The sequence below is a fragment of the Microcaecilia unicolor genome, chromosome 3 (genome assembly GCF_901765095.1).
Source record: "Microcaecilia unicolor chromosome 3, aMicUni1.1, whole genome shotgun sequence".
Classification (NCBI taxonomy): Eukaryota; Metazoa; Chordata; class Amphibia; order Gymnophiona; family Siphonopidae; genus Microcaecilia; species Microcaecilia unicolor.
In genome coordinates, this window is record NC_044033.1 from 53,243,911 (window position 1) to 53,266,586 (window position 22,676).

The 22,676-nt window shown below is 43.5% G+C and overlaps 1 protein-coding gene across 1 annotated transcript in view; it reads left to right on the top strand.

Annotated features, from left to right (window-relative positions):
- ANAPC1 (anaphase promoting complex subunit 1) overlaps positions 1-22,676 on the top strand; it is a gene marked incomplete in the record, with an annotated part of 281,392 nt that overhangs the window by 16,668 nt on the left and 242,048 nt on the right. The window contains 5 exon segments of the mRNA XM_030195933.1: positions 6,679-6,761; positions 9,101-9,174; positions 14,285-14,430; positions 15,853-16,079; positions 17,998-18,204. Coding sequence (XP_030051793.1) covers positions 6,679-6,761; positions 9,101-9,174; positions 14,285-14,430; positions 15,853-16,079; positions 17,998-18,204 — 737 coding nt within the window.

Consider the following 22,676-nt stretch of genomic DNA (forward strand, 5'->3'; position numbering starts at 1 on the left):
GGGAATCGAACTCACTTCCTCAGTTCCCCAGGACCAAAATCCATCACCTAACCACTAGGCCACTCCTCCATTCCAGATAGCAGTATTATTTAATTTGCAGTTCTGATACATGCATTTGTATTGCACGGCACAGCAGGATAGACAGTCCCCCTTGAGTAAATAACATCTCAGTTGAGATTCTGAGAGAAATTTATAGTCGGAAAGAATGCACTATTGAATTTTGATAATAAAAAGAATTGCCGTACTAACACACAATCCTAGAAAATTTGTTTTTATGGCAAGGTGATGCAAAACTGTTCCACAGCACTATACTTGGGAACAACATCTTAATGATCAGTGCCTTCTGCTGCTGTTTTTTCTCCTTTACCACTATTTCTGGTTTCCTTGCATCCAGCATTTTATCAGTTGGAATGGGAATGTTCCAAATGATCATAATTTCTTCATTCTCCATAATTCTCTTTGGTCATGATCCCAGTGTTTTTTTCCCGGTACAGCAGTGTTGAAATGTTTACAAAATTTGAAGAGTCTCCAACATAGAGGCAGCATCCTACCACAATAGCACCAAGTAGCAAAACAAGAATGCCTACAGTATGGCAGAAGCCAGTTTATTAAAAAAGAAATGGACACAGCTGCATTTTGGCAAATGCTTCTTCAGGGTTATAATCATAAATCTAGAAAACAAGTACAAACACATACATATATAATATTAGAAAAACAAAATTATATAATAAATGAAAAGTGGACTGGACTGCACAACATATATAGCTCGATGATGGTAAATCTCTATGTTGAAAGATGGTAAAAATAAATTTTAGCAAATCCACAATGGTTGAATTTCAGCATACCTACTTTGTGCTACACCAGGGTGTAACTAAGTAACTCTACAGTTGGATTATTCAACAAGGTGATGATATGTGACAGCCTCTGAGAAACGGTGACTAAAGTAGTGAATCCAAAGAATTGAGAATGACCAATTTTTTCCAAGGAAGGGTTCTAGTTAACAGAATAAAACTTGAAAAACTAGAGGACGAGGACACATTATCAGGAGGTTCAAGTATACTTGATAAATTGCCTTTCCTCGATGACTGACTGGCTCATCCTTCTCTCTCTTATGGTCTATCCAACACTCTTCTTCATTTTAAGAGATCTGGGAGATAATTGGGCAGGAACAGGAGCCATCCCCACTTGCCCCTGCCTGGTAGCCTGCCAGCTTTAAATCCCTAGCGGTAGTCTTATAGTATTACTACTTAGGGATAAGATTGGCCCTTCATATAGCAATGGAAAAAAAATGGGCTCACCAGCCCAATTAGAGGACCCCAGGGACCCTTATTTGGCAATTTTGGTTTTGTTTTGCAGCCTGAGCTATATTACTTTTTCAGCAAAAATAGATCCACTGAGCTGCTTTCATGTGCTTTTTTTTTTTTTAATATATTTTTATGCCTTAATGAGCCACTTAGCATGATTTTGTATTGCAGCAGCTCTTTAATATGAAAATTTATATAAATTTTCATGCAGAGCAGACTGCTCAAAAGTTTACTATTGCAAAGTGTAGTTTTACATTTTAATTGTACAAAAGTGCACTTGGAGGTGTATTTTCAAAGCACTTAGACTTACAAAGTTCCATAGGTTACTATCCGCCTTATTTTCGAAAGTGATGGGCGCCCAGATTTTTACCCAAATTGGGAGATGGGCGCCTTTTCTCCCGTGAGCGCCCAAATCAGTATAATTGAAAGCCGATTTTGGGCGTCTTCAACTGCAATCTGTTGCGGAAACGGGCAAAGTTGACTGGGAGCGTGTCGGAGGTGTGGTGAAGGCGGGACTGGGGTGTGGTTTTCGGCTGAGGACTGATGGGCGCCCTCGGCCGATAATCAACAAAGAAAGGTGTGTTTACCGCAAATTTGTGTTATTTTTTTGGACCATTTTTTTTCACGAACAAGTACCCTAAATGACCACATGACTACCGGAGGGAATCAGGGATGATCACCCCTGACTCCCCCAGTGGTCACTAACCCCTCTCCCACCATAAAATAACAAACTTTAAGAACTTTTTTTCCAGCCTATATGCCACCCTCAAATGCCATACCCAGCTCCATCACAGCAGTATGCAGGTCCCTGGAGCAGTTGTTAGTGGGTGCAGTGGACTTCAGGCAGGTGGACCCAGGCCCATCCCCCCCCACCTGTTACACTTGTGCTGGTAAATGGGAGCCCTCAAAACAGCCCCCAAAACCCACTGTACCCACATGTAGGTGCCCCCCTTCAGCCATAAGGTCTATGGTAATGGTGTAGATTTGTGGGTAGTGGGTTTTGGGGGGGGGGATTTGAGGGGCTCAGCACCCAAGGGGTGGGAGCTATGGACTTGGGAGGTATTTAATTTTTTTTTTTTTTTTTTTACTTTTTACAAGTGCCCCCTAGGGTGCCTGGTTGGTGTCCTGGCATGTGAGGGGGACCAGTGCACTACGAATCCTGGCCCCTCCCATGACCCAATGCCTTGAATTTGTTCGTTTTTGAGCTGGGCGCCTTCGGTTTCCATTATCGCTGGAAAACGAAACCGCCCAGCTCAAATCTGCACAAATCCGATGCATTTGCCCGGCACAAACCGTATTATCGAAAAAAAAGATGGACGCCCATTTTTTTTTGAAAATACAGTCTGTCCCCGCCCCTTCACGTACCCGTTCTCGGACATAGACGCCCATGGAGATGGGCGTTTGCGTTCGATTATGCCCGTCCACATAACTTTGTAAGTCTAAGTGCTTTGAAAATGAGTCCATTGGTGTAATATATAGCACAGAATGCCTGAACTTTGCACAATTCAAAGCATTTTGTGGTTTGTGTTTTTTTTTTTCTGTGATGTGTATTTTTGCAAAGTTACTTTATACCTTTTAGTACATAGGACCCCAGGTCCTGGGCTTTCAGATGGTTAGGAATAGGCTGCAGTTGGTGGTGGTTTCAGTTGTCAGAGTATAGATAGCTGAATAAATGAAGACTGCTTGGTAACTTGCCTTACTGTCAGTAACTGTCTTGTAATATGCTTCAGGTGCTTATTTAGATTGTAAGCCTTTTGGGGACAGGGAAATAGCTACTATTCCTTAATATAACTCATCTTGAGCTACTACTGAAAAATGCATGAGCTTAATCCAAGATCCCTAGATAAGGGGAAAGGGAAATGGGACTTGATATACCGCCTTTCTGAGGTTTTTGCAACTCCTTTCAAAGCGGTTTACATATATTCAGGTACTTATTTTGTACCAGGGGCAATGGAGGGTTAAGTGACTTGCTCAGAGTCACAAGGAGCTGCAGTGAGAATCGAACTCAGTTCCCCAGGATAAAAGTCTATTGCAGTAACCACTAGGCTACTCCTCCACCATAAGTTCCCTAGATAAGTTTTTAGAGTGCTAGGGAAGAGCCAGCTGTTTTGGTCTGATAGGCATCAATGGCATAGGAAAGGTGCACTAGGAAAGTTCAGGAGAATACATTTAGGTTGTTGGGCAGGAAACTAAAATTCAGGAAGTGCAGGGTGGCATGTTCAGAAATGTCCCCTCGCTTGCCCAGTTCCATATGGAGTACCGTAGAGGCAAGCCAACCTCTGCATACTCCATGCTGAATTCAGTGCAGGGACCAGGAAGAAACAGCAACAGCCGTGTGGGTTGCAAGGAGGGCATGGCAGCACAGGTATGTGACCCTTTGTATCATAATGAAATTTGCAGGACAGGCAGTGCTGTTTCTATGGTCTCATGACAGCAAGATGGCTGCAGTATCGGCATCTTCCCACACAGTTGAAGAAAGACGCAAGTAAGGTAGTATCAGGGAGCACCTATTCCTATTGTTAAGGCAGCTTCTGAGGCCCACCTGGGAGCTGAACAGCTGCACCTGAATCATCATGCTCCACTGTGAAGCCAGCTGGTCTCTTTTGCTGCTTGTTTTCTTGAACTGCCATTTGGGAACCATATAAATGCATCCAGAGGGCTCTTCCCTACTAGCTTCTGTTCTAATTTTATCCATTATTTGGGGATGTCCTTCCCTGACCCTGGTAATGCTCAGAGTTGTACTGCCTGATAGTATAGCAGCAGGTCTGGAACAACCCTTGCCCCCCTCCATTCTCTCCCGTTACATAGAATCCTAAGTATAGGAATGAGGTGAAGGATATCAGTCCCCATGAGACGGAGAGGAGATTTGTCACTACTAGGACCCCTGATAAACCAGCAGGCTGCTCTTTTGTGGATTTTGAACCATTTATGATCAGCAAGCCATTTACTGATTGAGGTCAGATGATTCTGAAGAGGAGTGATAGATGGGGAATATGGATCTGTAGGAAAGAGGAGTAGAATGTCGTCAGCATAAAAGTAACTAGAGATTCCTGAGGATTGGATGAGAGTGGCAAGGGGACTGAGAAAAAGGTTGAAAAGAAGAGGGTATAGTATAGAACCCAGTGGAACCTCACATGGATATGGGTGAGAAGAGGACATGGAGGAATCAGTTACAACCTCATATGATCAGTTTGTGAGAAAAGAAGAGAGAACAGTACTTTAGAAACCAAGGGGCTCTTTTACATAGTAGATGACGACAGAAAAAGACCTACACGGTCCATCCAGTCTGCCCAAGATAAACTCATATGTGTAAACCTTACCTTGATTTGTACCTGTCTTTTTCAGGGCACAGACCGTATAAGTCTGCCCAGCAGTATTCCCCGCCTCCCAACCACCAGTCCCGTCTCCCATCACCGGCTCTGGCACAGACCGTATAAGTCTGCACTCCACTATCCACACCTCCCAACCACCAACCCCTCTTCTCCCCACCTGCGCCTACTTGCACACAATGACTGTCAGTTTGGAATTACCACACGGCTACTGCGTGGCCCGGGCAGTAATTTAATTTTATTTCCAGTGTGCGGTGCTTCAGGGTGGTAAAGCGAAATACGAAATAAGCGAAATATGAAAGCGCCAGGCCTCTAAAACTACACTGGCTCCCACTAAAAGAATTGAGTTCAAAGTCTGCACCCTGGTCCACAAATCATTCATGGAGACGCTCCAACCTATATGTCAGACCTAATAGACCTGCCTAGCAGGAATGCAAAAAGATCATCGCACACATTCCTCAATCTCCATTATCCTAATTGTAAAGGATTAAAGTACAAATCCACATACGCGACCAGTTTCTCATACATCTGCACGCAGTTATGGAACGCACTACCGAAGGCCATAAAAACAACACAAGACCTACCCATCTTCCGAAGGCTACTGAAAACAGATCTTTTCAAGAAGGCTTACCACAAACATCCATCTTAGACACTAAATAATAAAATTATACACGATGTATACAAAACCGATCTCTTATCACATAGAAGACTAACCTCCCTGATATTAACAATCAAGCAATACCACCCTAAACTTTAAACTAAATAAGATCTATTTACAATGACCTAATGTATGTTACAAGCCAACCTATTGTTCAGGAACCTCATACAATACCATTATCTATTCTTCTTTACCTATATATATGTACACGATGTATATATATATATGCCATGATCTGCTTCATATATGTTATGCTCCATGTATGTTACCTTGTATATATGCACCTTAACGTAATACCATATGTAACTCAGTTACCCGGAAATGGCATTCACCATTACGGCAAATGTAAGCCACATTGAGCCTGCAAATAGGTGGGAAAATGTGGGATACAAATGCTACAAATATAATAATAATAATAATTGTACGCTTGTAGACCTTTACTGCCTGGTTAACGCTAAGTCAATGGGTGGCGGTAAGGTCTCAGACCCAAAATGGACTTGCACCAATTTTCATTTTCTGCATGTCCGTTTTTGGACAAATAAAAAAAAAAAAAAAAAGGCATTTTTTACAGGTGCACTGAAAAATGGATCTTCATGCATCCAAAACACAGGACTACACTAGCGCAAGCCATTTTTCAGTGCACCTTAGTAAAAGGACCCACAAGAGAAGAAAGGCTCGATAACAAAGTAAATGTAGGCTTTTGCAGGGGCCTGGGGAAAGAGGGAACTGGAGATAGAGATGGAGCTGTGCAAAGCAAGAGAGCTGGGATCCTCACTTGGAAGAGATTCAAAGAGAGAGAGAGAAAAAGCTGAGGTGGGGTCTGAGCCTGGAGGGGCACAGTGTAAGAGAGAGAGAAAGCTGGGGAAGAGGGAAATCCTTTGTGTGGATTGGGGATGGATTAAGCTGAAGGGAAAAGAGAAATGGAGCAGTTAAGATTGGGATTGATGTTGGAGAGGGAGGTGTGGATACTGCACAGAAATTTAAAAAAAAATTCTGCATCTTTGAATAACATTTTTATTTTAAATTATGATGTAAAGATAGTGATTATATTGTGTTATGAGGGCAAATAAACTTTGCAAAATTGGATTTTATTTTGCGCATAATTTCCCTAAGAGTGTAGGATAGACTCATGAGGGATTCTTGAGATAATCCGCCACATGTATCCCCTCTGTACTGATTTCCAGCTTCTCCAGAATTTAGGAGAAAGCCACAGGTATATGTTGGTGCAATCTTCGCAAGGTAAGGTAATACTTATATAAAACTTTGTAATTGTTCACTGTCAGAATAGAAATTTGAAGATTTCCTCATTGAGAAAATAAAATTTTTTAAAAATGTTTGTTCTTTTTATTCTTTGTCCCTGTTCCCTTTCTTACTGTCTGACTTGTAGGTAGCAAATGTATGGCCAACAAAATATGGCTTGTTGTTTGAGCGCAGCAGCTCTTCACATGAACTTCCTCCAAGTCCTCCAAGGTATTTGCCAAAACATGTTTATCTGATTTAAAATTTTTTATTTTCCTTTATATGTGAGGAAGAATTCCAACTCTGCTTTCTTACTCCCCCCCCCCCAAAAAGAAAATTCCATGGTGACCCTGTAGCCCACTTTATACTCCTTTCCACTCCCCCTCCAAAAAAAAAAATACAGGGTGGCCTTGTATTTATACCTCTATTTTATTCTGCTTCCCTATGAAAATTGCCCTTGTAGCCCAGCTGGCCCCCTTGCACTCCGCCCCCACTTCTTCATCCTAGAAATCCATGCTTATCCTTAGACGCCCTTGTTCCCTGCCCCCTCCAGTTTTCTTGATTGCTGTCCTTCACTCAGCTCTAAAAGTAGGAGTGATGTCCAATCGCGCCTGCCTCTGATACTTCTGTCATTGTAAATGGCAGGTGCCATTTTGAAAGATGACAGTGCTGGAGGCAGGTGCAATTGGACACTGCTGCTTCCTTTAGAGGTGGGTGGTGAAATAAGGGGTGTCCAGGAGAGGTTGGATGGGGGGGAAAGCTGGGGAGGCATTCAGTAAAAGAATTATTGAAACTTGAGTAAAACCATCCCATCCCTTGGATGCCAGTGTGCCAACATATAAAATCACACCTTTTTAAAACTGAGTCCTAACATTGAAACTTTAGTCTCTGACTCAGGTAGAAAAAATGCTCCTCCTCACCTTTGCCTAGTTTCTAGTCCATCTCCAGACACCTGGAGAGAAAACCAAGTGTCCACAGCCCTTTGAAATAGTACAAAGTTGTGCACCAGTTGGATTTTGTTTTCGTACATTAAATGTTTATAAATTTCATAGTGTTGAGGCATCACAGCTGATGGCTCTCTACCAAGCAACCTCAGTCTGCAGGAAACCTGTAGAATTGCAAGAAAGATCCTATTAAGGCAAATTTTTCTTGGCTGACAATTGGGTCAGCCCTGTGAAATACACAGGTCTGTTTTTATAAAGTGCCTTTATAAATCAAAGTCAGGAGTTAAACCGAATCCACCATCTCATTGGTAACCAGTGAAACAGATGATTATGAGATAAAAGAACTCGTACCAGAAAGCGTATATAAATATCGAGGAGTGGAGAAAGGAACGACAATCAAGCATAAATCATTCAGTAAAAAAAAAATCAGTAAAGAATATCCTATATAATAATTCTCACCTCCAACGTTCTGAGGCTGCCTGGAACCGTGGTTTCCGGCCAGAGCTGCTCAGGAAAGTGGAGTAGATAAAAGTGACATCATTCCTGAAGTGCCACTGATTGGCTGCTATGACATGCTGCAGGACATTCAATAGACAGGAGTGGAAGTGAACAAAGCAAGTCTATGGTAAGCAAGGAAGCCCATTGGTTAATCTGATTACACTCCCCAAAGCAGCCGTCATTCCTATACACTAAAAAAAAAAAAAAAAGGAAACCTAGGAGCTGCTTCTCATTGCTGTTTTTACAGCTGTTTCCACTGGACAAAAGGAGGGGGGAGACACACAGACCCTGCAACTGGGAAAAGGGGAGGGGGGCCCTGCAACTGGGAAAAAGGGAGGGGGGACCCTGCAACTGGGAAAAAATGGAGGGGGGACCCTACAACAGGAAGGGAGGGAGGGGCGGGCACCCCTGCAAATGGGAGACATACCGGGGGGGGGGGGCAACCCTGGAACTGGGAGAGAGGGGGGACCCTGGCACATACTCTCATTCTCACACACACACTCGCACCCAATCTCACTCTCTCTCTGTCACACACACACACTCGCACATTTCACACTCTCTCAAACATACACACTCCGAGGAAATCCTTGCTAGCGCCCGTTTCCTTTAAAACAGAAATGGGCCTTTTTTACTAGTAGGATAATAAAATTGGTGTTGAGTGCATTAGCATAGAATAAGATACAAGCCATTAAACCTAGTGTAATATAACTCACCTTTAGCTACTGTGAGCTTAATCCAAATAAATAAATTATCTGGCAATTCCTGCACTCTCATACAACTTTGGAATTGAAAACTGACTTCTTAAAGATCTAGAAAAACTGGATGTATGAACAAGAATATTCCTCCATGCCCATGATGTCATTTATAAAAATCAGTGTCTGCCAAGGTCTGTGTAACCAAATAAGCAGGGACTGTCTCTTCATGTTCAAGTGTACAGCGCTGTGTACGTCTAGTAGCGCTATAGAAATGATAAGTAGTAGTAGTAAACAATCCATATCTATATAAAAGATTAGTCCTCTCTCCTCTGCATCCTTCAAGTCCTTCTCTGTACCATTAGGACATGAAACGTTGAGCCATAAGTTGAGTAAGTAGTATTTACATTTATGTTTAATTCGTGTTTTCTTGTAGGGAGCCTTTGCCAACTTTGTTCAGCATGTTGCATCCACTGGATGAGATAACACCCCTGGTTTGTAAATCTGGAGGTTTGTAGCACGTTTTACTACTTTGGGGCATACTTCACCAAGAACACTATTGAATAATGTCACATGTAAGTGCTTCATTGTTGAATACAGAAAGGTAGATGTGGATGTGTCTCAAGGAGCATGTGCCCGGGAGGTAGCGTTTGTACCGCTATTTACTGGTGATTCAGTATGAGGAGTGTAAATAGCTAAGGAAGGATGTGTAGGCATGAGGGTCACTTTGTAACTTTCCTGACTTGTACAAATGTAGTGGACCTCATGTATTATTTAGACATTGCTGGGGAGGAGCTGGCTGTGATGCTACATGTGAGCAAGTTTTAGAATTTTTTAGATCACAAGTTGAAATTCAGAACCTGTAGGGTAGCCTGTTTCATGTTCAGTACCCACGATGCAGGTAGAGCTCCAGAGTGTCGGTGCATGGCTGAGAAGATGGTGCAGGAAGGGAGTGATTTTTATTAGGAAATGGGCTTCCCCCTTTTCTGAATGTTGCCGGTTTCAAAAGGATGGTCTTCATTGTATCCAAGGAGAAACCAGACTGCAGGCGCTAACCTTTAAAGATGAGATAGAGCAGACTTTAAAGCTAAAAACTGAGGGAATGCTGACAGCTTTCAAGAGCACATAGTTCACAATGAATATCTACAAGAGAATGCTGGCCAACTAAAGAAGTTAGATCATATAGAAAGGTTATGATGAAAGCTGAAGTAACATAGGAGTATTTAAATAAAGAATAGATGGAGGTAAAATGACTTCCAAATTAACTCCATTAACCTATGCAGTTTGTAAATGCAAATAAAAATCATACTTTAAATCAGTGTTTTTCAATCAGTGTGCCGTAGGAGTTGGGGCAGCTTAATTTGTGCCAGTGGCGTTCCTAGGGTGGCTGACACCCAGGGTGGATCGCCCGTGTGCCCCCCCGGGGTGCAGCGTGACCCCCCCACCCCCGGTGAAAGGACACCCCCCGGGTGCATTTTTACCTGCTTGGGGGGGGGTGCCGCGCGCCTGTGTGCTTCGCTCGTTCCATGCTCCCTCTGCCCCGGAACAGGAAGTAACCTGTTCCGGGACAGAGGGAGCACGGAACGAGCGGAGCAGACATGCGTGGCACCCCCCCAGTGGCATGCACCTGGGGCGGACCACCCCCCCCCCCCCCCCCAGGAACGGCACTGATTTGTGCCAAAATGGAGTAAGTTTTCTTGTCTCTAGCGGTCGGGTGGCAGGGAGCAGTGATTCATGCAGCCTGTTTGCATCAACCCTGGATCCTTCTTTCTGATGTAACTTCTTGCTTTCACATAGGTGGGAAGTGTCAGATAGAACACTACAGAGTTGACACGAGCAGACTATATGAATTGCTGCTTGCTGCTGCTGACCACTAGACACAAGAAAACTTGTAAAAGTTATACGGGGGGGGGGGGGGGGGGGTAGTGTTGAGAGAGACAAAGGTGGTTCCTGGTTGGAGAGGAAGAGATATGGAAAAGATAATGTAAATGCTGGAATATTTCTGAGGGTTGGGGAAAAGAAGGTAAATGCTGGACTATTTGTGAGAATGGAGAATGAAAAGGTAAATGCTGAACTCGGTGGGGGAGAGAAGATAAAATACTGGACTATGTGGGGGGGGGAGAAGGGAACATGCTGGACCATTTGTGGGGGTGCAGGTGGGAGGAGGAAGAAGGGAACATGCTGGACCATTTGTGGGGGGTGCAGGTGGGGGGGGGGGGGAGAAGGGAACATGCTGGACCGTGTGTGTGGGGGGGGGGTGCCCTCAGAATTTTAGCACTTTGTAAGAGTGCCGTAAGATTTTAAAAAAAAGGTTGAAAATTTGTGCTTTAAATTGTACGCAAATGGCAGACACGGTTCCATCTAGACATAGAATAAAGTGGGACTGGATGAGAGAGAGAGAGCTTTCTTATATCTAGCACCCTACTTATGGAATAATATTCCAAAACCTATATGTGCTAATCTTAATATAAACAAGTTTAAATCTTAAGTTGTTATTTTCATCAAGCATTTAATATTATGGAAGGAGAGAAAGGTAAGATCTATTAAGTTTTTACAATAGTTAAGACACTGTTCAGGTCTGATTTCTAGAATGAATGTTCTGAACAGTGGTGTAGCCATAGACGAGGGCTTGTGGCCTGTGCCCCCCCCCCCCCGAATTTGGATTCAGACCCCCCAAAGTCTGCTGGTTTGGCTGGCGGGGGTTCCCATGCCCTGTCAGCAGAAGCCTTCCTCTAGGAATGTTTGCCACCACATTGCCTGACCTGCTTCCTCCAGCCCCCCCCCCCCCCCCAGACGCAAGCTCGGCATGTGCTGGCAGGGCTTGGGGACCCCCGCCAGCCCAGGTATGTGGGGTTGTGACGGACAGAGAGCAGCAGGGAGGCAGGGCAAAATGTGCCCCCCCCCCCCCCCCCCCCCCAGTTGAGGTCTGGCTACATGCTTGGTTCTGAATGACTGACTGTGATTGTTTTTCCTTTCAAATAACATGGTGTTCTTTTCTTTTGATAGTATTTAGTATCCGCCATGATCTGGCTAAGCTGGGCGGTATATAAAATGTTAATAATAAACTTAAAACTACTACTACTACTTAGCATTTCTATAGCGCTACCGGACGTACACAGCGCTTCACACTTGAACATGGAGAGACAGTCCCTGCTCAATAGAGCTTACAATCTAATTATGACAGACAGACAGGACAAGTAAGGGATAAGGGTTAGGACAGACAGGCAGGACATATCAGGGATAGGGGACAGTTGAAGGTTTAGGAGTTAAAAGCAGCATCGAAGAGGTGGGTTTTTAGTCTAGATTTGAAGATGGCCAGAGATGAGGCTTGGCGTACCAGCTCAGGAAGTTTATTCCAGGCATACGGTGCAGCAAGATAGAAGGAACGGAGTCTGGAGTTAGCGGTGGAGGAGAAGGGTGCAGATAAGAGAGATTTGCCCAGTGAGCGGAGTTCCCGGGGAGGAGTGTAGGGAGAGATGAGAGTGGAGAGGTACTGAGGAGCTGCAGAGTGAATGCATTTGTAAGTAAGTAAGAGGAGTTTGAACTGAATGCGGAAACGGATAGGGAGCCAATGAAGTGACTTGAGGAGAGGGCTAATATGAGCATAACGACACTGGCGGAATATTAGTCGTGGAGCAGAATTTTGAACAGATTGAAGAGGAGAGAGATGGCTAAGTGGGAGACCTGTGAGAAGCAAGTTGCAGTAGTCTAAGCGGGAGGTGATAAGAGTGTGGATGAGGGTTCTGGTTGCATACTCAAAGGAAAGGGCGAATTTTGGTGATGTTATAGAGGAAGAAACGACAGGTTTTAGCAGTCTGTTGAATATGTGAATCGAAGAAGAGGGAGGAGTCGAAGATGACCCCAAGGTTACATGCTGATGAGACGGGAAGGATGAGCATATTATCCACAGAAATAGAGAAAGGGGGGAGAGGAGAGGTTGGTTTAGGTGGAAAGATAAGAAGCTCAGTCTTGGTCATGTTTAGCTTCAGATGGCGGTGAAACATCCAGGCAGCAATGTCAGACAGGCATAAGAATAAGATGGGAGATTAATATGATTTGATTACTGAGCTGAATGATATTAGTCTTTTGTTTCTTGTAAACTTGCCTTCAGTTCATGTTTCCCAAATATACCTGTGATATAGGCAAAGAGATACATCTGCTGATTACAGAAGGGATCAAAGGGTTTGTGCTGATGGTTGTTGGAAGTATGTTCTTAAAGTTTTGGAAACCGAATTTTGTCTTCATTTGCATTATAGTTTGAAAACGTCATCCACCTTACCATAACTCATACCACAAGACTCCTAAAGCAAGCGCACTGGTGCTGAAATATGGCAGCTGTGTTGAGGCGTTTGGTGTTATTCAATGTATTAAACTTCATTGGAAAAGTGTCTCCCTTGTAGTTTTTGGAAGAGCCAGCCTACCCTACTGTCAGATTTCTATGTATCAAAAGGGAGCACACCATAAATTCAACAGCAGCAGCTGGTGAATTACTTTTTATCTTTGAGGGGAAGAAAATAGTTTTCTTCATCTCTTGCTACAATTTGGGTTTCTGCCAGGTGCTTGTGACCTGGCTCGGCCATTGTTTGGAAAACAGGATACTGGGCTAGATGGACCACTGGTCTGACCCAGTATGGCTGCTCTTATGTTCTTATGTAATTTGTCTAAATATCTTTATCTCAAATCATGAACGTTGTCAAAAGATTTGGAGACCTGTCACAATTTTATTCAGTTGGCCAAGAAAGCTTTCTTGTTCTGTATGTATGTCCAGCCATTTGACATTGCATGGCTGGCAGTATGTTGGTGTTTTAGAATAGGTGGCTGAACAACTGAAAACTGTATCTTGTGTCCAGCAGTGAGAACAGTGATTGTAGGTAGTCTGTTCCTTTCAGTTGGGTGGAGGAGGAACCAGTGTACAATAAGGATTCTAGAAAGTAAATGCACATTTAAGTATTTATATACCGTTTAGACCTATGTGGTTTACAGTTTTATTTTACAGGTACTGGCACTGTCCCTAGTGGGCTCACAATCTAAATAGTAGATTGTACTACTGTTGTACCTGGGGCAATGGAAGGTTAAGTGACTTGCCCAGGGTCACATGGAGCTGCAGAAGGAATTGAACCTTGTTTCCCAGGCTCTCAACCCACTGCCGACCATCAGGCAGCAGCGGGAATTGAACCCAGTTCCCCAGGTCCACAACCTGCTACACTAACCATTAGGCCACTCCTATTGATAACACTAATGGTACCCGTGATAAAGGTATTAGCTCTTTTGTAGTCCTCATGGATCTTTCAACATCTTTGACACCATGAACGACAACATCCTAATGTTCTGGCTAGAGGTTCTCAGTGGCTAGCTCAGAGGTAGAAAAGCGAGTGGTGGGCTCAGGCTGGGCAAGACAGGGGAAGAGCTGGGGTCTAACTGCGGATTTTCAAGTAACAGAAGAAGAAATAAATATACTGAGTTCATCAAGAAAAAGTCATATACCTAATGCAAACCCATTGAACATTCAATGGAGGAAGCACAGTGTGGCTTTGGCTGTGTCAGTGTTAACTCTACCCTATTTTGATATAGTGTGACTCAATGTGGGTTTTCTTCCTGAACATTTCCTCTCCTTTCCTAGGGGTGTTTGGATGTGCTCGTGTGCAGTACGTGGCTGAGCCTACAATGAAGACTGTTTTTACCACTAATGAACCCTCCATTATAATGACATATGACACGGTTCAGAACGTACATTCAGTATGGGCTCTTCGGAGAGTGAAGCCTGAGGTGAGGAACAAGACCTTGGGTGCTCATATTCCACTAGTGGCCCTACTACACTCCAGAAGCTTTCAAATAGGCCGACTAAAATAAAGGGTAGAAAACTGATGCCAGATAGCTCTATGTCATTAGACTGTGCTATGCCTAGTTTAGCCTATCGCAGTCATAGAGATGTAATTCTCATTTAACAAAGAAGAGCAGAATTGCGTTTCTGTTCATTAAGGGGCTGTTTTACTAAACTGCATTAAGTGCTAATGCGTGCTTAACATGGCAAAAATGGCCTAATGGAAGACACGGTAAACCAGTGGCGTACCAAGGGGGGGGGGCGGTCTGCCCCGGGTGCACACTGCTGGGGGGGTGCCGCGCGTCTGTTGCTCTTTGTTTTCATGCTCCCTTTGCCCCGGAACAGGTTACTTCCTGTTCTGGGGCAGAGGGAGCATGAAAACGAAGAGCTGGCAGGCGCGCGGCACACCCCCCCCAAGGGCCTGCACCGGGGGGGGGGGGGTTCTTTCGCCGGGGGGGGGGGGGGGGGGGCGCGCTGCACCCGGGGGGCAGGGCGCATCGGCGATCCGCCCCGGGTGTCAGCCCCCTTAGGAATGACACTGTGGTAAACTGTTTTGTATTAGTTTTACTGTTTCTGTGGTAGTATGTATTTATATATTTTGTAGGGGGTATGGATGTGCTGTTCAGCTATGTGCTGACATTAGCGTGCGCTAACTGAATAACGCTGACTTAACATGGGAGCCATTAACGCCTCCTAAATATGAGGCTGTAAGGGCTCCTGCATTAATTATTTTCAGTGGCTGCGCTCTAATGGCAACAGCACATGGCCAGAAAAGAAGTAATTGAAAAAAAAGGCAGATTTGTGATATGGGTAAATTACAGGCTGTGTGTTTAAATGTTCTTGGGAGGTGAGAAAAGCTGTGGGGCTGTCTTGCTGCCTTGGGCACTTGATATGTTTGTATCCTTTCATCTTTGTATGATTTTGCTTCCTATTTGAAAAGGGGATAGGGTTGCGGTGGGGTAGGCAGGTTTACTTGTTTGAAATCCTTGAAAAAGTGAGATTGTGCTTTGCTATCTGATGTGACTCAGCAGAGTGTGTTATTTGCTTTGTTCTCTTGGGTATTATTTTTATTGCTGTGATGATTTGTCTGTAGTTTATAATTGTCTTCTTTTTGTCAATAAAAGACTTTGTTTAATTGAAAAATATAAAAAAGGACCAATTTACGTCAAGCTAGAAATGGTCTTAGAGCACGGTAAAGTCACGCGATAAGCCCATTTACTGGTGCAGCTTAGTAAAAGGGCCCCTCTGAGGTAAATTCGGGACTGCTAAGAGATGACCTGAATTCTTCTGGCTGCTGTTTATAGCAGTATTTTAAATCTTTGTATGGTGTTGCTAGTATCCTTGATCAGTGTTCTTTCTGGTTGCAGGAACAAAATGTGGTTCTGAAGTATCCTGACCAGCAGGGCACACCACAACATGTATCCACAAGTAACTCCCTGACTGCCCATATTTGGAGTGTCTCCAAGGGGGATTCTCCTGCTCCATCTCCATTTCAAAACTACCCTTCTATGCACAGCCAGAGTCGCTCAGCATCTTCTCCCAGTATTCACTCCCGCTCCCACTCGCCTTCTATATCTAACATGGCTGCCCTGAGGTAGGCACATAACATGTGGTCCTGACATGCTAAGTTCAGGTGATTTCTGGATGTGAAAGAAATTGCTTATTTGATACATTTAAAAAAAATATCAGGTAATTAGGAAAAAAGAGAGAGACCAAAGAGTGAAACCATTGAAGCATCAGGAAACACACAGGTTGTCATTTTTGAGCAGTGTGCATGGCATTGCTGCTTCCATTTGGATTCATTCAGAAAGTACCATGGACCTGGATTTTTTTTTTTTTTTTCCTGTGCAGAGACCCTTTGTATAGCTACATAGGATAATTAAATGAGAACTCTATCTTCCCTTTTTGGATGGTTTAAATTGTGCATGTTAATGCATGTTATGTATGACGTGCACAGTTTAAACCATTCAAAGTGATCTGGCATGCCTTTGGTATGAGATTAACCTTAATAGTGAGATCTTAAATCTGATGTTGAACTTTCCTGTTTACTTATTTATCAATAAAATCAAAAATGTTACCAAGCCAGCTAACTGCAAGGGAAAGAGACATATGAAGCCAAAAAGCCATTTGCAGAGATTAACAGCTTCAGCAACTGGCTTGGTAACATTTTTGATAGTAATTGATTTTGCAGCAGGCACACTCCATTCCTTTACTTTGTATCCTTTGTTTATTGTGTGTCCTCTTCTGAAAACAACCTTTTCCAACAGTTAATCTCTTCTGTTGTGGTGTGATATAAAGACAGGAATAAAGTATGAAATACAATATAAAAGTTGCTAGGGTCATAAGCCTATTGTAGAAAATGTCCATGGTATATTGCATCAGATTTAAGTACTTACCATTGTACACTAACAGGACCTGGCAAAAAAACAGACTTTGTGTTTGTTTTAGCGTTAAAAAAAAAATTGACTGCTCAGCTTTTCTTTTGATTGGTGAACTGCTTTTTCTTGCTATATATTTTGTCTTTCTGTTGAACTGGAGGAGTAACCTAATAGAGCAGTGGGCAGCGAACCAGCAAAGCTAGGGTTCAAATCCTACTGATTTGCCTCTGTGATCTTGGAAAAGTCCCTTAACCCTCTATTGCTTCAGTTAGAAACTTAGGGGCCCTTCTGCTAAGGCGTGGTAGGCCAACCGCGCAATAAAAGAGCACTACCGCAGGACACGCTGAGGTGTCCAATGGAAGTGTTCTGCTTAGTGCGTGCCAATCCCGTGTGTCTAGGGGTGGAGAGTAGACATGCCTGTGCTAATTGGGTAGGGGTAGTAATGGCCACACACTAATGGGGAAATTTAGTGTGTAACCAGTATTTAAGAAAAAACCCAAAAAGGAATGTGGTAATTTTACTGCTGCACTAAAAGTGGCTGCAGCGTGTGGGGAAACCCGTGCACTGACAGCAGCACCAGCCTCTTTTTTAAAGCACGGCTTAGTTAAAAGATCCCTTAGATTGTAAGTCCTCTGCGGCAGGAAAATACCTTTGTGTAACTGAATGCATGTTTTAGTTTGGATTTGGGTTTAGCTCACACCTTTTCAGCAGTAGTTCAAATAATTTGCCTTGAGCTACTACTAAGAAAAGGCATGAGCTAAACCCAAATATGATTGTAAAATACTAGTATTTTGAAAATAACTATTCTGTGCCACAATTTCTGACCTCAGGAGCAGACACAGATACAAACTGACACAGAATTTGTTTTTCTTATATGACTGCACAGTTTCTAAGCTTTGAGTATTCCTGGAGTATTGCAGAAAAACCTTTTAGTTCTGGCTGGTGACACTGGATTTTCTGTTCCCTTCCTGCTACGCCTAGCTACCCATTTATAGTCCTCTTTGTCAAGAAGGACTTAACATTTGTCTTATTTTAGACAGGTTCTAGGTTGGGAAGCATGTATTTATTTTCAGTGTCTTGGGTGTGGATCTCTTGAGTAATCTTTCTTGATATGCTGTGTTTTTAACTTTGCAGCCGCTCTCATTCCCCTGCCCTGGGGATGCAGCCTTTCTCTGGTGTTCAGCGATTTAATTTTTCCAGTCACACCCCATCTCCAAAGAGGCTCGGTGCTTCCCATTCCCCAAACAGCACCTCCAGTGACTTCATCACTGCAGAAACTGAGCCCATCGTTCCTGAACTCTGCATTGATCACTTGTGGACAGAGACACCAACCAACATCAGGTACAGTTTTGCAAAGGACTAAGATCCTTGGGGGTCTGAAGAAAATTAGAAAAAGCAACAACTAGTTTTTCTTCAAGTAGAAAGGAAGTTGGGGAGGTATGGAAAATGAGTACATTTCTCTCAAAATACTATTTAAAAAGAAAAAAACTCTTGAAACCTTTATACAAATGCTAATAATAATAATAAATTCAGACCACCAGTTAAGGAATTTACTGAATTCTGGTAAATGGGCCTTTGCAAGTAATAAAAGAAGACAGGAGGAGCCTCCACGGAAAGTCAAAGCAAAACAGCAAAAGTAGAGGCTGACAAATGCGCAAACCAATAGGGAGATAATCTCAAAAAACAGTTTATTCAGAATATTCATATCAATATCAAGGACCCGACACGGTCCGTGTTTCGGCGCCAAAGCGCCTGCCTCAGGGGTCACAATCAACTTTCAGAGAGAACAAAGGAACAGCCAACCGATCAGCAAACACCATGTGACAAGAAACGTTTCGGGTCCTTGATATTGATATGAATATTCTGAATAAACTGTTTTTTGAGATTATCTCCCTATTGGTTTGCGCATTTGTCAGCCTCTACTTTTGCTGTTTTCCTTTGCAAGTAATAACATCTGCTGCTTTAGTTCCTTTTAAGTCACCTTGAGTCTCAGCTGTCAGCACTCATGCTTTTGAAGCAGCTTGACCTGTTTACCTGCACATACTTGGATACGTTTACTTGGTGGTTGTGATGGTGCTACCCAGAAAAAGCAGCAGCACATAGAATCACAGGCCTTTTGACTGCTGTTGGAATTTTATTTATTTATTTATTTATTTATTGCATTTGTATCCCACATTTTCCCACCTATTTGCAGGCTCAATGTGGCTTACATAGTTTGGTTATGATGCTGTCATTCCAGGATATCAGATACAATTAGTAATGTGTAAAGATTAAGTAAGGGGAAGAAGAAGGAACTGATAGGGTGGATAAGTTTAGAAGGTAGATTGTCATAGCTGGAAGGATCGGTGAGGTAGTTTGCTAGGGTTATGGGTTCTCTTTGTAAGCCTTATTGAAGAAATATGTCTTCAGAGATTTGCGAAAGTTAGTTATTTCTTCAATTGTTTTCAGGTCTGCGGGTAATGCATTCCATAACGCGTACTCCTGTAAGAGAAGGTAGTGGCATACATCAGCTTGTATTTTAGTCCTTTACAGCTGGGGAAGTGTAGATTGAGAAATTTGCTGGACGATTTTGTGGCGTTTCTGGGAGGTAGATCCACAAGGTTTAGCATGTAGATTGGGGCGTCTGCGTGAATGATTTTGTTTTCTCTGCTTCTAATACAAGAAGATTTTTTCAGTTGGGAAATCAATTAAGTCTATTTTGGGTTGTTTTTTTTTGTTTGTTTTTTTAACCGATATTAACAGGAGTCATGAAATGCCCTTAATTTGAAAGTGATATTTTTGGAAAAGTTTCAGCAGTATTCTGCACTGAAGCCTCATAGATGAACTTGAATAGATGGGTAGTACCTACAAGTGTGATAATCAGTCCAATGTGAATAATAATTCAGAAATATTAGGGCTTAATCCTGCTTCTCTTCCTTGTCTTGCATAATTCATGCTTTTCTGTCTTAGGTTTATATTTTGCTGACTTCACTCTCCATTGGATAAGAAAGACTTGGCCACGTTGATTCATATATACATAACATCTCTTATTAGATTCTGGTAAAAGTCTTTATTGTGGCCTTTCAGAATACCAGTTGAGGAGATTTGCAGCTGGTACAGAACACAGCTGCTAGACTGTTGATGAATAAATGCTTTTGAACATGTATCACTGGTTTTGGTAGAATTGCATTGGCTCTCCGAGGACAAGCAGGCCTTCCTATTCTCACATGTGGGTGATGTCATCCTGACGGAGCCCGTTGCAGGCGCGGACTAGCTTTCAGTATAGAATTTTCTTGCAGCATCCCAGAGCTCATGCGCTGGTGTGTTCAAAGCACTTTGTGTTCTCTCCCTTACGCTGTGCTCTCGATTTCAGTGAGTGCCTTCTGGTGCAGGTGTGTTTTTTTTTTTTTTTTTCCTCTTCAGTTACCTTCCTATTACTTTTTTATTTTAGTTCTCTTTCGGCATTTTTAGGTTTTCTTTCTTTTTCGTGAGTGGCCGTGCGGTTGAACACTCCTCTTTTTTGCAGCTCAAGATTGAGGAGTTTAATTTAGCTGATTCTTTTTTCGATGTCCAAGAAGACCCCCAGTGGCTTCAAGTAGTGTGCCAAGGCATGTGATTTCTGTCACAGACCTGCACAAGTGGTTCATCGGATGCCTTGGGCCAAATCATGACCCCCCTCTGTTTGTGATCCCTGTTTGCATATGCAGGTGAGAACCCAGAGGGTGCGATTGGCTCAAATGGAGCATCTTTATGGCTCTACAAATGTAGGACCATCGTCTTTGGCACCAGTGGCATCAACCTTCATGGCTGCTCTGATATTGGCATCCATTGGGAGTGCACCTGCTTCAACACCGGGCGCTATTAGCAGGCCCCGAGACCGGTCAATTTGACTGTGGGATTTCCATTCCAAATTCCACCAATGCTCTCAACGCCTCAGGTGTTGACTACGGATGCTTCCAAGCTGGGTTGGGGAGCTCATGTGGCTGGGCTTCACATTCGGGGCTAGTGAATGATCCGCTCAGGAAGTTCAGTTTCACATCAATCTCCTCGAGCTCTGGGCCATGTGGAACGCTCTAAAAGCTTTCAGAGGTCGACACCAGAACCAAATTGTGCACATTCAAACTGACAACTGAGTTGCGATGCTCTATGTCAATAATCAGGGGGTATAGGATCTTACTCCTTGTGTCTGGAAGTGACAGACATGTGGCAGTGGGCTCTTCTTCACGGGATGGACCTCCCTACCACTTACCTACCCAGAAAGAGCAACTGCCTGGTGGACAGACTGAGCAGGATATTGCAACTGCACTAGTGGTCTCTCAACATGGGTGTAGCTCAGAAGATATTCCGAGATTGGGGCACCCCCTTGGTGGATCTTTTCGCCACTCATCTCAACAAGGTCCCTCATTTATGCTTCGGGCTCAGTTCAAATGGGAGACTAGTGGCATTCTGCATTGGGGACAGGATTTTCTGTATTCATATCCTCCCATTCCTCTCATAGAGAAGAGTTTGCTGAAACTCAGGCAAGATCGGGGCACTACGATTCTGATCGCACCCTACTGGCTGCGATAGATCTAGTTCCCTTTTCTTCTGGAGTTGTCCTCTGAAGATGCATGGAGATTGGACTGTTTTCCAACCCTCATCACGCATAACGCAGGGTCTTCTACATCCCAACCTCTAATCTCTGGCCCTCATGGATGTTGAGAGCATAGAATTCGGGTCCCTTGGATTGTGTGAGGGTGTGTCTCTGTATCTTACTGGCATCCAGGAAAGCTTCAACTAATAGATGTTACTCTTAAATGGAGAAGGTTTGCTGTCTGGTGTGAGGGCATGGCCTTAGATCTCTATTCTTGCCCTACACAAAAACTGCTCAAGTACTTCCTGCATCTTTCTGAGTCTGGTTTAAAAACCCACTCTGTAAGGGTCCATCTTGGTGCAATTGGCAGCCTTATCATCATCGTGTAGGTGGTGAGTCCATCTCTGAACAGCCTTTAGTTGTTCTCTTCATGAGAGTTTTGTTGTTGACAAACTCCCTACTGATCCTCCCGTTGTGTCATGGGATCTCACCGTTGTCCTCACCCAACTGATGAAAGCTCCTTTTGAGCTTCTGGACATTTGTCATCTGAAACTTTTGACCTGGAAAGTCGTGTTTTTGGTGGCGGTCACTTCAGCTTGCAGGGTCAATGAGCTCCAGGCCTTGATAGCTCATCCACCGTATATTTACTTTCATCACAACAGAGTCGTCCTCCGCATGCTCCCGAAGTACCTTCCTAAGGTAGTGTTGGAGTTCCATCTTAGACAATCCACAGGAGTGGAAGTAGCCACCACAATTTTAGCACAGTGAGTCATCAAAGAAAGTCAGAGACGCCCACAGTCAAGTCGGCAAAACTATTAACCGTATTTATGAAAACTTCGCTGACTTATAAGAACCCCTGAAGAAGGCTTTGAGTGCCGTAACATGGCCCGTGTTCGGTTCAATTTGTCAGCACTGTTATATATTGGATAATAAACATCTCTTTGATCAACTTGAAGATTGTGGTGGCTACTTCCACTCCTGTGGATTGTCTTAATTGCCTATGGAAGATTTTGTTTTCCTGTTTTGTTTGCCTTGGAGTTCCATCTTAACCAGTCAATTGTTCTTTTGACATTTTCCCCAAGACCTCATGCCCATCCTTGCAAAAGTGTAGTGCATACCTTAGAATGCAAGTGAGCCTTAGCCTTCTTTCTGGAGCGGACCAAAGCCCACAGACAGTCCACCCAGCTTTTCGTTTCTTTTGACCCCAACAGGTTGGGTGGCCATCAGCAAGCGCACACTTAATTGGATAGCAGATTGTATT